This window comes from Myotis daubentonii, chromosome 1 (assembly GCF_963259705.1).
Source record: "Myotis daubentonii chromosome 1, mMyoDau2.1, whole genome shotgun sequence".
In the NCBI taxonomy this organism is placed as follows: domain Eukaryota; kingdom Metazoa; phylum Chordata; class Mammalia; order Chiroptera; family Vespertilionidae; genus Myotis; species Myotis daubentonii.
The window spans coordinates 101,826,626-101,843,111 of record NC_081840.1 but is presented as its reverse complement, the minus strand read 5'-3'; the positions used below and the strand labels follow the sequence as shown (position 1 = coordinate 101,843,111).

The following is a 16,486-nucleotide window of genomic DNA, read 5'->3' as shown; positions in this document are numbered from 1 at the left end:
TCTGGTCTCTGGTCATTCTGATCGCTGGGCTTTTATTATATAGGATTCCAGGCACTATTCATTTGCTCTGTAAAATTTGAGTTAACATGTTCTGTATCATCATACTGAAATATATTGGGACCCTACACACATCTCCTTTTTGCTACTACAGTGGAATGTATTCCTTTAAAACATTTTATAGGCACCAAAATACAATGATACACATATTGATCATGCAATTTCCTTTTGAATCAAATATTTAGTAGAAAACATGCATTCCTGCTGTCTATTGGAATTAAATAATTCCTTGAATCCATGCTCCTTTAGAAGGGGGATTCAAATTAATTCCAGAATTCAATTGATTTCAACATAAAAAACTTCCTTTACTGTTAAGGCAGATCAGCTAACAAACAGATGCCCCTGCAGGCTTTGTCCCTCCCAACTGCCCTCCCCTGCAGGCCTGGTCCCCCCACAACTGCCCTCCCCTGCAGGACTGGTCTCCCCCAACTGCCCTCCCCTGCTGGCCTGATTGCCCACAACTGCCCTCCCCTGCCAGCCATCTTGTGCCAGCCATCTTGTGTCAGCCATCTTGTGTCCAAATGGGGGTGGCCATCTTGTGTGAGTAATGGTCAATTTGTGTATTACTTCTTTATTATATAGGATGCCTGTGTTCCTTCTTCCCTGCCTATTTCTTCTTTTTATAGCAGACCCTTTAACATTTCTTGCATTGCTGGTCACAAACTCCCTTATCACTTTTTTGTCTGTGAAGCTCTTCATTTCCCCTTCAATTTTGAATGACAGCCTTGCTGGGTATAGTATTCTTGGATTTAGTCTCTTTCTTTGCATCACTTTTTATATTTCATTCCATTCCCTTCTGGCCTGATGTGTTTGTGTTGAGAAATCAGTTGATAGTATAATGGAGATCCCTTAAAGGTAAATTTCTGTCTCTCTAGCAGCCTTTACGATTCTTACTTTGTCATTGGTTTTCCCAATTTAATTATGATGATGTGTATTGGTGTCAGTCATTTTGGGTTCATATTGTTTGGGACTCTGTGAGCTTCTTGAACTTGTGTGAGGTTTTTTCTTCCCAATATTAGGGTAGTTTTCTATCATTATTTCTTCAAAAATGTTTTCTATTCCTTGTTTAGTTTCCTCTCCTTTTGGCATCACTATTATAAAGATGTTATTTCATTTGGTGTTGTCCCAAAGCTCCCTTAGGATCTCTAGTTTTTTAAGTTTTTTTCTTCCAGTTTCTGCTTTGCTTGGGTTAATTTCCTACTGAGTCTTTTTTCTCAATGATGCAGTCCTCCCTCAGCTTCTGCTAGTCCACTATTGATGCTTTCTATTGTGTTCTTTGTTGCAACTATGTCATTCTTCATTTCATCTTGGTTCTTCTTCATTTCCTCTTGAGTTGTTGAATTTGTTTTCCATCATTTTCAGTGTCCTCATGAACATTGCTCTGAATTCTTTCTTTCACAGATTGCTTGCATCCATTTCATTTACTACCTTTTCTGGTAATTCCTCCTTTTCATTCGTATGGGAGCTGTTTCTCTGTCTTCCCATTTTCACTAATCTCAGGGTGTCTTGTTATGTGGCTCTCTCTCTACCACTTTGACCAAAAGGCACAAAATACAACTCAACAAGAAATGACACAGAAGGAACAAAACATGCATGTATTCACAACACCAATAACCCCAAAGTAAGGTGACCACCAGACAAAAGAGAGCTAGGGGAAAGAAAAGAGCACGAAAAATGATATTGAGAAAAGAAAAAAAGGTAACAGAGAAAAGAAAAAAGAATGGGACTGAAGAAGAAAGAAAGAAAGAAAGAAAGAAAAAAAAGAAAGAAAGAAAGAAAGAAAGAAAGAAAGAAAGAAAGAAAGAAAGAAAAAAAGGAAGGAAGGAAGGAAGGAAGGAAGGAAGGAAGGAAGGAAGGAAGAAAGAAAGAAAGAAAGAAAGAAAGAAAGAAAGAAAGAAAGAAAGAAAGAAAGGAAGGAAGGAAGAAAGAAAAAATATATATGTATATGGGGAGAAAACTCCACAAACCAACAACTAAACCAAAAAATGCAAACAACAAACCCCCATAAAAAAAAGGAGGGGAGCTGAATCTGAAAAGGCAGAGCTTATTTCCAGAAGGTAAGGTAATGGAATTGAATGACTGGGGTAATGGTCACAATTCAATATAGAGGAGGTAGAAAGAGAATGAGTGTATAAGAAGAAAAGTAAAAAATCAAATACTCAATAAAGTTCCCCTTTCTTTAATCTATTTATCTATCTATATATTCATCTATTTTCAGAAAAGGAGAACAGAGTAGTCAGAAGATAGGCCTGAGTTTGGTGAGTGAGACTAATTAAGCTATTAGCAGAAAAGAGAATAAGCAAGGAGAGGAAAAATAAAAGCATAAAATGAAAAACAAAACTAAAACAAACAACAACAAAACAACCAGACTAACAAAATATCAAACAAGCAACACCAACAAGAAAAAAAATTGGCTAGTGAAGAAAGAGAAAAGAGAAAGGTGCATGCACTTGCAGCAGGGTTGAGGAATTTAAATATATGAGTAAGCCAACAGATACTACTATAATAGTAATGAATCAATAAAGCAAATTATGAAGATCAATTTTTAGCAAGGAGTAAAAATAAAGGAGAGAGAAAAGCTAAAGCAGGAACAGGAGAAGAGAAACAGGATGGAAAAAGGGGAAGTGAGGAAGAAAGGTTTGGCATAAAGGAAAAAATGAGTTAGAGTAAAGTAATGATAAAAAATAAAATAAAAATAAAATGTAGAACACTAATCCAAAAAAAAGTAAGGTTAAAAAGATAATAATAATAATAAATAAAAGTAATAAAAATTAAATAAAGAAAAAATTTAGTTTCATAAGTAAAAGATAAAAAAAAAGTGAAGTAATGAAGTTTGATCACTTCAGCTGAGTATTTAATGTCCCATGGAGGCTGGTCTAGGAATCCTTCCGCATTCTGTCTGCCACATCTCATCTTCCAGCTAGATAGTCAGCACCATGTTGAAGCTCCCAATGATCCACCGCTCCTCTGTCTCAGACACCACAGCTTTCGTTTCAGCCAGGCGGGACCACTCTGCTTGCTTCCATTCGTATTTATACAAGCGTCTATTTCTGACATGGCCTCTATGTGGATGTGTTGCTGTATTAGATTCTGGGCCCAAATGGCCTCTCAACCAAGTCCCCGAGGGCTCCACAGAGGTATTTCAAATTTTTGTTTCCCTGCCAAGCTCAAGGCTGGGTGGGGCTGCACTGCTAGGAGAGGCCTGGTCTTCAGGAGACAAATGTCGATTCAGGGTTGGAGGGATCAGACTGTACAGAGCTGGCCTCTTGATCACCCCTCCCTATTTTGTTCCCCAGCTTTCACAAAACCACCTTCCCCTGCACCGCAGCCATGGCGAGTATATCTAATTAAAAGATGCTGGGTTTAGCAAGTAAAAGCAAGGAGATTATGAGGACAGAACAACCATGCTGATGGGCGTTTCTCTCCCTTGGCACTGCATGGCCAGTGCAGAACCTCAGGCTGCTTTTCTGGGTGCAGCCTCCTATGGCTGTGAGCTTAGATCTAGAGTCCCCTGCTGCCAGCAGCCCTGTGGAAACCTTTCCACAGTCGAGCACTACACGTGTCCCCAAGGGACGCAGTGTTGGTTCAGCTCAATCCAGGTTGCTTGCATTTCACCCTTCAGTCTAGATCTCCAATCCCAACAGTTTCCCGGCTACCTCTGACATTTGTGTCAATGGATTGTCTCTCCACCTGTGTTTAATTCACCAATTCTGTGTGGATGTTATTCAATTCAGCTGTTTCTTCTATCTGCTCCGTGAGAAGGTGCCGGACTCGTCTTATATTTGGACACTATTTTCTCACCCTCTGGACAAACTTTTTAGGAACCCACAGCTGGGGATGCTGGAGTCTCAGTGTTCATGGGTTTGTAGCCGTGGCAGCTGGTCCCTGGCTAGTATGGCTGTAGGATCCTGGGTGGTGTCTGAGGTCTCCCTGGATGGAGGTGTGGGTGGGCTCCAAGTCACAACTGCTCTCCCCTTCAAGATGGTGCAGTCTCTGCAACAGAGTCAGCCACCCCAGGAGAGATTTCAGCAATAGTATAGGTTGCCCAGTTAGGGGAACCTGATCCGCCAGTACCAAACAGTCTTGTGGAATGTAACTGTGTTTCATTCACAAATACACACATGCCCCACATATCCATGCACTCCCCTTTTGTTCTCTCACTCACTCACACACTCTCCCTCAGTGCCCACCTGTCTGCCCTATAAAAATTTCTTTACTCTTAAGGCAGATCTGCTAACAAACAGATCTCACATTCTTTATTATTATTTTTTTAAATTTGGAATCCCTTTTTCTAACCTTTACTCTGAAAGGTAGTTTGGCTAGATATAATAATCATAGTGACAATTTTTCTATTAGCACTCTGAATATGCCATCCCACTGCCTTCAGGCCTTGACAGTTTGTGATGTCAAGTCAGCTCTTCATCTTACCAGATTTCTCTTTTTTATGATGAGTTGTTTGCCTTTTGTGGGTTGTATTATTTTCTCTGTCCTTCATAACTTTAACCAAGATGAGTCTGACTATATATTTCATTGTACCTATTCTACTTAGATTTCATTGAGCTTGGATGTGCAGATTGATATTTTTCATTGAATATATTTGAAAATATTCAACCATTATTTCTTCCAATGCTTTTCCTGCCCCCTTCCTCCCTGCTCTACTTTCACTCTTCCCATTATTTCAAGTGCAGAGAGTCTTTCTTCTGATAATTCCAATCTATTCCTGTGCCCCTGTAATGCATTTTACCAAACAGTTATTAGAATTTCAATGCCAAAATCATCAGTGTATTTCTTTTCATATATCATTCTGTCTCTCTGATGACATTTTAATTTGATGAGAACTGGCCACCTATATTCTTTTCTCTTTTAAACATGGAGTTCTTTATTCTATATAATAAAAGCCTAATATGAATTCTTACCATTTGCAACAGCACGGATGGAACTGGAGAGCATTATGCTAAGTGAAATAAGCCAGGGGAGAGAGAAAATGGTGGAGGTATAAACGGACATGTCCTGTGCCTTGTCCTGGAGCAGATAAAGGTGAGCAGCTGAAACAGGTAACATAGAGCCCAAATAGGCAGAGGATTTTCAGCTGAGAGACTGTCTGCAGCTGGGAAAGACCGAGAACCCCCAGAAAAAAAACGACAGTTGGAGACTGCAGCTGAAACCTCTCTCAGTGCGCCAGCTAAGCAGCGGAGACTATGCCATCTTGGGTGGCTGTTGCCGGCATCCAGAGATCAGCTACTAACCTGGAAATAAGGTTTCTCAAGCAGCATGACTGCGTGAACTCAGACGAGCACTGCTTCTTCTCACAGAAAGGTTAGACTTCCTCTAAAGGTGCGGTTTGCAATTAGGGTTGGAGAGAGGACCATGCTCGAGCGCAGGGCGAAATCTGTGACCCACAGAGTCCACAGCCGTTGGGACCAGGGTGACCCGTGAGTGGGGAAGGGGCCCCACAGGGCGACTGGCAGAAGGGAACGCTAAAAATAAGCCCATAGCTGGACTGGATGTAAAAAAGCAGCCTTGGACTTTGCCAGTGTGCCGGCTGCTTGGTGCCAGTGGCAAGTGGGCGCGCGGAGACTGTGCGCAGACCTGGAAGGTGGAGGCTTGCGAATTTGCACAACGTATCAGGCTCTTGTTACAGTTCCCTTTAGATCCATGCGTTTGATTATTAAACCCAGTGCATGGGATTCCCCAGTTGGGGTCATTCGCAGAGCCTGTAGGGGAAAGTTCTTTTTGGGGAGCCTGGGAAAAAGAGCGGGCAATAATGATTAAAGAACCAGCTCTGGGCAGTGGACTTTCCCAAATCAGTTTCAAGTACCATAGAGAAAAAAACCCTACTAATAGAGAGGACTTATAGCCTCGGAGGTCAATCCAGACACACTGACACCCAGAGGCAGAGCCACGAACTGTCTCTTCTGTGATCACAAATAAAGGCAGTCTGGTAAACAAATACAATCTGCCTTAAAATCAGGTCTGTGGTTTATGGCACAGAGGGACAGTGTATCGCAGGGAAATTCAACACTCTCCTGAATGCCTGGCAGGACTAAGGTGTGCCAAAAAGAAGAGTAGAAGATCTGAAGCACCTTCACTACTGCATATTTTTATTTTTTTTAATTCTTTTTTCACCATTTCATTAAGAACCTATTTTATTATTATTTTTATTTTTTTTCATCACTTGATTCTACCTTTTTAATTACTACATTTTTTAAACCAGTATTATTGCTATCATTTTACCATTTTTTCAAGTGTCATTTTATTTTATTTTTTTATTTTATTTTGGGATTAGTGTTCTACACTCTATTTTCATTGTTCCTTTAGCATCATTTCTCTCTATCTCACCTTTACCCTTAAGCAAAAACTCTCTTCCTCACTTTTCCCTTTTTGTTGTCCTGTTTCTCTTACCCTATTCCTGCTTTATATTTTCCCTATTCCTTCTTTTTACCCACTGTCTAAATTTCACCCTACTTATATATCTAATTTCCAATCCCTTGCTCTAAATCCATATACATCTCTCTCTTATCTTTCTTCACTATCCAATTTTTTTTTCTCTCTGTTGTTTTGCTAGTGTTTGCTTGATTTTGAGTATATTGGTTGTTTTTTATGCTTGTTTGGGAGATTGTTTTGTTTTTCATTTTCATTTTTCTGTTTTGCTTATTTTTTTCTTTCTCTGGTTATTTTTGTGCTTCTGTTTTCCCTTGCCTTGCTTGATATTAGTGGTTGTTTGTAGTTTGCATTAATAGCCAGGGATCTGCTGCTGGAACTCATTGAGATTAGTTGCAGTTCTCTTAGAGTTTTCTCCCCATACAAATAGCCTCTTCCCCACCTCTATTTCATTCTCTCTCTTACTTTTTTTTTTGTCTGTTTGTTTTTTTCTTCTCTCCCTTTTCCCAATCTCATTTTGGCACTCCTTTTTGTTTTTTTTCTTTTTCTCTTTAATCTTTTTCTCTTTTTTCTTCTTTATTCCCTAATTCTCTTCAGTTGGGTGGTCACCTTTATTTGGGGTTATTAACATCATGAATACATTTTGTTCAGTGCCTTGTACGTTGTGCCTTGTTGTGTTGTATTTTGTGCCTTTAAATCAACGCAGCAGAGAGAGAACTACATAATCAAACACCTAGAGAAGAGAGATCATGGTGAAACAAAGAACCAACCCACATATGAAAGAAAAACAGCCATCATCAGAAAAGGAAGTAAATGAAATGGAGGCAATGGAGGCAAGCAACCTGTCAGAGAAAGAATTCAGAGAAATGGTCATAAGGTGGATGAAAATAATGGAAGACAAATTCAACAATATGTGTAGGAACCAAGAGGAAATGAAGAAAAACAAAGAAGAAATGAAAAATGACATCACTGCTATAAAGAACTCAATAGAAAGCATCAACAGTAGACTAGAAGAAGCCGAGGACCGCATCAGCGAGCTAGAACACAAGGTAGGAAAAAATACCCAAACAGAACAGCTTCTAGAAAAAAAACTAAAAAGCAGGAGGAGAGCCTAAGAGAACTCTGGGACAATGCTAAACGAAACAACATCCGAATAATTGGGGTGCCAGAAGGAGAGGAAACTGAGCAAGGAATAGAAAACCTGTATGAAAAAATAGTAACAGAAAATGTCCCTGATATAGGGAAGAAAAAACTCACACAAATCCAAGAAGCTCACAGAGTCCCGAACAAAATGAACCCGAAAAGACCAACGCCAAGGCACATAATAATTAAATTGGCAAACACCAATGACAAAGCAAGAATCTTAAAAGCAGCCAGAGAGAGACAGAAAGTTACCTACAAAGGATCCCCCATCAGACTAGCGACTGATTTCTCAACAAAAACACATCAGGCAAGAAGGGAATGGAATGAAATATACAAAGTCATGCAAAGGAAGGGTCTGAATCCAAGAATACTGTACCCAGCGAGGCTATCAATCAAAATTGAGGGTGAAATCAGGAGCTTCACAGACAAAAACGGTCTACGGGAGTTTATTACAATCAAGCCAGCAATGCAAGAAATGCTAAAGGGTCTGCTGTAAATAGAAAAAATAGGAAACAAAGAAGGAATGCAGCGGTAAAGAACAAAAATGGGGACTAACAAGTTTCTATCAATAATAACTTTAAATGTAAATGGATTAAATTCCCCAGTCAAAAGGCATAGGGTAAATGAGTGGATAAGAAAACATGACCCATATATCTGCTGTCTACAGGAAACCCACCTCAGAAAAAAAGATGCACACAGACTGATGGTGAAGGGATGGAAAAAGGTTTTTCAGGCCAATGGAAGTAAAAAAAAAAAAAGCCGGGGTAGCAATACTTACATCTGACAAATTAGATCTCAAAGTGAAGGACATAAAAAGGGATAAAGAAGGCCACTTCATAATACTAAAGGGAGCAGTCCAACAAGAAGAAATAACTCTGGTACATATATATACACCCAATATAGGAACACCCAAATACGTAAGAAATCTTCTGGAGGAGATCAAGGGAGAGATTGACAGCAATACAATCATAGTAGGGGACCTTAACACCCCATTATCACCACTGGACAAATCCTCTAAACAGAAACTCAGCAAAGAAACATCAATCCTAAATGACTCACTAGATCAGATGGAATTAATTGACATCTTCAGAACATTTCACCCCAAAGCCACAGAATATACATTCTCCTCAAGTACACATTTGTCATCTTCAAAGATAGACCATATATTGGGTCACAGACAAAGTCTCTTCAAATTCAAGAAAATTGAAATCATATCAAGCATCTTCTCAGACCACAAAGGCATAAAACTGGAAATCAACTACAACAAAAACAATCCAGAAAAATCAAACACATGGAGACTAAATAGCATGCTATTACACAATGACTGGGTTGCCATTGAGATCAAAGAAGAAATAAAAAACATCATGGCAACAAATGACAATGAAAACACAACAATCAAAAACCTATGGGAAACAGCGAAAGCAATCTTGAGAGGGAAGTTCATAGCTCTACAAGCCTACTGCAAGAAACAAGAAACAATGAGAATAAATGACCTAACTCTACAACTCAAAGAATTAGAAAGAGAGCAACAAAAAAGCCCACTGTAAGCAGAAGGAACGAAATAACAAAGATCAGAGCGGAGATAAATGACATAGAGACCAAAAACACAATACAAAAGATCAACAAAACCAAGAGCTGGTTCTTTGAAAGGATAAACAAGATTGATACAACTCTAGTCAGGCTCACCAATAAACAAATAGAGGACACAAATAAACAAAATCAGAAATGAAAGAGGAGAAATAACAACAGACCCCATAGACATAAAAAGGATTGTTAGAAAATACTATGAACAACTCCACTCCAACACACTAGAGAACCTGGAGGAAATGGACATATACCTAGAAAAATACAACCTTCCAAAATTCAATCTGGGAGATTTTAAAAATCGCAATAGCCCAATAACTATGGAGGAAATCGAAGCAGTAATCAAAAAGCTTCCATCAAACAAAAGCCCGGGGCCAGATGGCTTCACAGGGGAGTTTTACCAAACATTCAAGGAAGACCTAAAACGTATCCTCCTCAGACAATGTCAAAAGATCCAAGAGGAAGGAACACTTCCAAGCTCATTCTATAAAGCCAACATCACCCTAATCCCAAAACCAGATAAAGACAATACAATGAAAGAGAATTATAGGCCAATATCCCTCATGAACACACATGCCAAAATCCTCAACAAAATCCTAGAAAATCGGATCCAGCAGTACGTCAAAAATATCATACACCATGACCAAGTAGGATTTATCCCAGGGATGCAAGGATGGTACTATATCCGCAAATCAATAAATGTGATACATCACATAAACAAATTGAGAGAAAAAAAACCACATAGTCATATCAATTGATGCGGAAAAAGCATTAGACAAAATCCAACACACTTTCTTGATAAAAACTCTCAGCAAGATAGGAATTGAGGAATCATACCTCAACATAATAAAAGCCATATATGACAAACCCACAGCCAACATCATACTCAATGGTCAAAAACTAAAACCATTCCCCCTAAAAACAGGAACAAGACAGGGATGCCCACACTCACCACTCCTGTTCGACATAGTCCTGGAAGTACTAGCCATTGCGATCAGGCAAAAAGAAGAAATAAAAGTCATCCAGATTGGAAAAGAAGAAGGAAAACTGTCCTTATTTGCAGATGACATGATACTGTACATACAGAACCCTAAAGACTCCATCAAAAAATTATTAGACTTAATAAATGAATTCGGCAATGTAGGAGGATACAAAATTAATGCTAAGAAATCCATGGCATTTCTTTACACCAATAGTGAACTAACAGAAAGTGAAACTACAGAAGCAATCCCATTTACCATTGCACCAAAAAAATTAAAATACCTAGAAATAAACTTAACTAAAGAGGTAAAAGACTTATATGCCAAAAACTACAGGACACTGAAAAAAGAGATAGAGGAAGATGTAAACAGATGGAAGAGCAAACCGTGTTCATGGATTGGTAGAATCAACATCATCAAAATGTCCATACTACCCAAAGCAATTTATAGATTCAATGCAATCACCATTAAATTACCAATGGCATATTTCACAAATCTAGAACGAACTTCCAAAAATTCATCTGGAATAAAAAAAGACCCCGAATAGCTGCAGCAATCCTGAGAAAGAACAAAGTAGGTGGGATCTCAATACCAGATATCAAACTGTATTACAAAGCCACTGTTCTTAAAACAGCTTGGAACTGGCACAAGAACAGACATATAGATCAATGGAATAGAATAGAGACCCCAGAAATCGACCCAAACCACTATGCCCAATTAATATTTGACAAAGGAGGCAAGAGCATACAATGGAGTCAAGAAAGTTTCTTCAATAAATGATGTTGGGAAAATTGGGCAGATACATGCAAAAAGATGAAACTAGACCACCAACTCAAACCATACACAAAAATAAACTCAAAATGGATAAAAGACTTAAGCGTAAGACGGGAAACCATAAAAATACTAGAGGAATCCACAGGCAGCGAAATCGCAAACATATGCCGAAGGAATTTCTTCTCTGATAATGCTCCTAGGGCAATGGAAACTAAAGAGAAAATAAACAAATGGGACTACATCAAATTCAAAAGCTTTTGCACAGCAAAGGAAACCATCAACCAAACAACATGGGAGAACATATTTGCCAATGATACCACCGATAAGGGTTTAATTTCCAACATTTACAGAGATCTCATGAAACTTAACAAAAGGAAGATAAACAATCCAATAAAAAAATGGGCAACGGAAATAGACACTTTTCGAAAGAGCACATACAGAAGGCTGAAAGACATATGAAAACATGCTCAAAGTCACTAATTATACGAGAGATGCAAATCAAAACAACAATGTGTTATCATCTCACACCTGTCAGAATGGCTATCATCAACAAATCAACAAACAACAAGTGTTGGAGAGGATGTGGAGAAAAAGGAACCCTTCTGCACTGCTGGTGGGAATGCAGACTGGTGCAGCCACTGTGGAGAACAGTATGGAGCTACCTCAAAAAACTAAAAATGGAACTCCCATTTGACCCAGTGTTCCCACTACTAGGAATATATCCCAAGAAACCAGAAACGCCAATCAGAAAGGATATATGCACCCCTATGTTCATAGCAGCACAATTCACCATAGCTAAGATTTGGAAACAGGCTAAGTGCCCATCAGCAGATGAGTGGATTAGAAAACTGTGGTACATATACACAATGGAATACTATGCTGCGGTAAAAAAAAAAGGAACTCTTGCCTTTTGCAACAGCATGGATGGAACTGGAGAGCATTATGCTAAGTGAAATAAGCCAGTCAGAGAAAGATAAATACCTCATGATCTCACTCAATTGTGGATTATAGAGAACAACATAGACTGATGAAAAGAGGCAGACCCAAAGACTGAGAAACAGCGATCAGGCTATCAATCCCCAGAAGGAAAGTAGGGGAGGGTGGGGGTAAGGGGAAGAGATCAACCAAAGGACTTGTATACATGTATATAATCCAAACCAATGGACATGGACAACAGGGGGATGGGAGCATGAGTGTGCGGGGTGGGGGTGGGGGAGTGAGGGTGGGGGTTAATGGGGGGGATGAGGACACATTTATAATACCTTAACTAATAATAAAAAAATAAAAATAATAAAAGAAATAAGCCAGGAAGGGAAAGAAAACACCCCATGATCTCACTCATTTATGGATAATAAAGAACATTATAACCTGATGAACAAAAAGATAGATAGAGAGGCAGAGAAGCATTGAACAGACTTTCAAATTACTGTGGGAAGGCTGGGGAGTGTTGGGGAGGGGAGGTAAGAGATCAAATGAAGGACTTGTATACATACATATAAGCATATGAATGGACACAAGACACTGGGGGGGTGGGGTGAGGGCATGTGCCAGGGGGTAGAGGAGGCCAGGGGAAGGTCAATGGGGGGGAAAAAAGGAGACCTATGTAATATTTTAAATAATAATAATTTAAAAAGCCTAATATGCTAAGTGTCCAGCCGTCCACTTGGCCACTCAACCAATCAAAGCGTAATATGCTAATGATATGGTAAGGCCCGCTCAACTGCTTGCTGTGACTTGCACAGACTACCAGGGGGAAGACAGTCGACTGGTTGACCTGTCACTATGAAATGCACTAACAGTAGGAGGTAGATGCTCCAATGGATAGGTTAACTTGCTGCTGGAGTCTGGCCTATAGGGACATGCCCTGAAGGCTTCCTGCAGTCCCTCCCAGGGAGGCCAACCTCCTGCATCCCTTGTGGCTCCTATGCTACACCTGTGGGATCCCTCAGTCTGGCCTGTGCCCTCTTTCAATCTGGGGTGAAGGACCCAACCCCTCCCACTGATTGCATGCATTTCATACACCAGGCCACTAGTTTAAAATATTTAAAGTTACAGGAAAACCTACAATTGGAACACACACATAGATTTTTTCTGCTCTGTTTTTCTACTATATAGAGATCACACTTGCTTTTCCTTTACATGTCTAATATATTTTGTGGTAATATCTGAGCATTTTAGGCAATGTATTGAAGCAAATCTGAGTACTGGGTTCCTACCACCACGTTTGGTGGTTTGTTGTCATTGTGTGCCTGGTCATTTACTGAGTGATGAGGCTGTGCTATTTCATATTTTGCTGAAGTGTCCTTCCCTGCAGTGTGACGCTTCTAGTGTTGTTCCTGTGAGGGTATGATCTCGGGGCATGAGCACCATCACTTTTGGATGACTAGTGTTTTGAAACCCTCTCTTTCAGTGTCTCCTTCGCTGATTCTCCCTTAACCTGCCTATTTCCTTTGCTACCATGTCAAAGATGGAGACATATTCTGTTAGCCACTGATCTGCTAGAACAAGAAGCAGTAATTTATACCCTAAAGTGTATTAAAAAGGAAAAAAAAACTCAGGTAACACTGTCCGCTGAGATATTAAAAATTTTCCTGGTATTGTAATCACAAGGAGGGAGTTAATAAGCAATGCAAAGTCTATTTTCTTAATTCCTCTTCTAATCCCTTTCTTAAGGTAACTTTTTTACATTTGCAAATACAAAGCTACCAATCAACTGGTTCTGAAAGATAAAGTGAGTAAAGTGGGATTTTAAAGGCTTCCATCAAGAATATTCCTAGCTCACTGCATTTTCCTGGAAGACTTTAAGGAGATGAGTCCTAAAACAGAAATTATGTATCTAACTACACATTGATGGTAATTGCTAGAGTTCTACTAATTATAGGAAGAAAGTGTGGACTTTTATTATGGAAAACAGCATATAGCATATAGGTACTGTGGTCAATGAAGGCGTAAACTTAAATAAATTTCTCAGAAGATAAATGAACCATAAATAGACTTAAAATATTCTTGTTCTTACCAGTAGGGTGCATTGAGTGTTTCTTGGCTTCCCCCTTGCTTAAACCTCTTCCAAAGTCACCCGGTAAGTGTTCTGTATCAGTCTCTATAGAAATGAGCAGTTTAAAATTAGTTTTGTAAAGCAACTATCAACACGTGTGTGTGTGTGTGTGTGTGTGTGTGTGTGTGTGTTGTGTATGTGTGAGTTGGTTTGTGTGTATAAGTGTGTTTACGACTAGTGCTCCCCTTATAAGTATTTTTATCACTGGAAATGGACGATACTAAAGTATCTGTTTTTCTGAAATAAATACTTTAAAATCATTACAAACATTAGCCATCACGTAACCCTCATTGCACAGAGGCTTATACATGTTCAGTGATTTGACCAGGTGTCATATCCATCTAATCACAAAACTTAATCACTAGCTGATGTGATGTCTCATAATTATTTAATGGGTCCTTCCTTCCTCCCTCCCGCCCTCCTTCCCTCTCTTCCTCATCCTCCTCTACCTCCTCACACTCCTCCTCCTCATCATCATCATCCTTCTTCTCCTTCTCCTTCTTCTTCTTCTTCTTCTTCTTCTTCTTCTTCTTCTTCTTCTTCTTCTTCTTCTTCTTCTTCTTCTTCTTCTTCTTCTTCTTTTTCTTCTTCTTCTTCTTCTTCTTCTTCTTCTTCTTCTTCTTCTTCTTCTTCTTCTTCTTCTTCTTCTTCTTCTTCTTCTTCTTCTTCTTCTTCTTTTCTCTCTCTCTTCCTTCCTTCCTTCCTTCCTTCCTTCCTTCCTTCTTTCCTTCCTTCCTTCTTTCCTTCCTTCCTTCCTTCTTTCCTTCCTTCCTTCCTTCCTTCCTTCCTTCCTTCCTTCCTTCCTTCCTTCCTTCCTTCCTTCCTTCCTTTCTCTCTTTCTCCCTTTCAATCATTCTTTCTTTTTTGAAAAATGGAATCCCTTTTCTAACCTTCACTCTGAAAAATAGTTTGGCTAGATATAAGAAGCATAGTGATATTTTTTCTATTAGCACTCTGACTATGCCATCCCACTGCCTGATGTCCTGGAGTGTTTGTGAGGTCAACTCAGCTCTTCATCTTGACAGGTTTTCTCTTTTATATGATGAGTTGTATAACATTTCTGGGTTGTATTATTTTCTCTGTCCTTCATAGCTTTTACCAACCTGGGTCTGATTGCACATTTCATTGTACCTATTCTACTTAGATTTCATTGAGCTTGGCTGTGCAGATTGATATTTTTCATTGAATATGTTTGAAAATATTCAACCATTATTTCTTCCAATGCTTTTCCTGCCCCCTTCCTCCCTGCTCTACTTTCACTCTTCCCATTATTTCAAGTGCAGAGAGTCTTTCTTCTGACAATTCCAATCTATCCCTGTGCCCCTATAATGCATTTTACCTAAGAGTTATTAGAATTTCAATACCAAATTCATCAGTGTCTTCCTTTTCATATATCATTCTGTCTTTCTGTAGACATTTTCATTTGGTGAGAACAAGCCACTTATGGTCTTTTCTCTTTTAAACATGGGGTTCTTTATTTAAAATATTTATAAATTATAGAAAACCTACAACTGGAACACACACAAAGATTTCTTCTGCTCTGCCCTCCTCCTATGTAGAGTTCACACTTGTTGTTCCTTTACATGTCTCATATATTTTGTGGTAAAAACTGTGCATTTTAGGCAATGTATTGAAGCAAATCTGGGTACTAGGTTCCTCTTATCGCATTTGGAGGCTTGTTTTTCATTGTGTGCCTGGTCATTTACTGAGTGATGAGGTTGTGTTATTTCATATTTTACTAAGTGTCCTTCCCCGTAGTGTGATGCTTCTAGTGTTGTTCCTGTGAGGGCATGGTCTCGGGCATAGCACCATCACTTTTTGATGACTAGTGATTTGAAAGCCTCTCTTTCATGTGTCCTTCTTTGATTCTCCCTTAGCCTGCCTATTTCCTTTGCTACCATGTCAAAGATGGAGACAAATTCTGTTAGCCACTGATCTGCTAGAACAAGAAGCAGTAATTTATACCCTAAAGTGTATTAAAAAGGAAAAAAACTCAGGTAACACTGTCCGCTGAGATATTAAAAATTTTCCTGGTATTGTAATCACAAGGAGGGAGTTAATAAGCAATGCAAAGTCTATTTTCTTAATTCCTCTACTAATCCCTTTCTTAAGGTAACTTTTTTACATTTGCAAATACAAAGCTACCAATCAACTGGTTCTGAAAGAGAAAGTGAGTAAAGTGGGATTTTAAAGGCTTCCATCAAGAATATTCCTAGCTCACTGCATTTTCCTGGAAGACTTTAAGGAGATGAGTCCTAAAACAGAAATTATGTATCTAACTACACATTGATGGTAATTGCTAGAGTTCAACTAATTATAGGAAGAAAGTATGGACTTTTATTATGGAAAACAGCATATAGCATATAGGTACTGTGGTCAATGAAGGCGTAAACTTAAATAAATTTCTCAGAAGATAAATGAACCATAAATAGATTAAAAATATTCTTGTTCTTACCAATAGGGTGCATTGAGTGTTTCTTGGCTTCCCCCTTGCTTAAACCTCTTTCAAAGT

General features: G+C 39.0%; 1 protein-coding gene across 1 annotated transcript in view; it reads right to left on the bottom strand.

Moving 5' to 3' along the window:
- LOC132231077 (coiled-coil domain-containing protein 7-like) overlaps positions 1-16,486 on the bottom strand; it is a 94,549-nt gene that overhangs the window by 44,752 nt on the left and 33,311 nt on the right. The window contains exon 5 of the mRNA XM_059689609.1: positions 13,936-14,019. Coding sequence (XP_059545592.1) covers positions 13,936-14,019 — 84 coding nt within the window. The remainder of the gene's footprint in view (positions 1-13,935; positions 14,020-16,486) is intronic.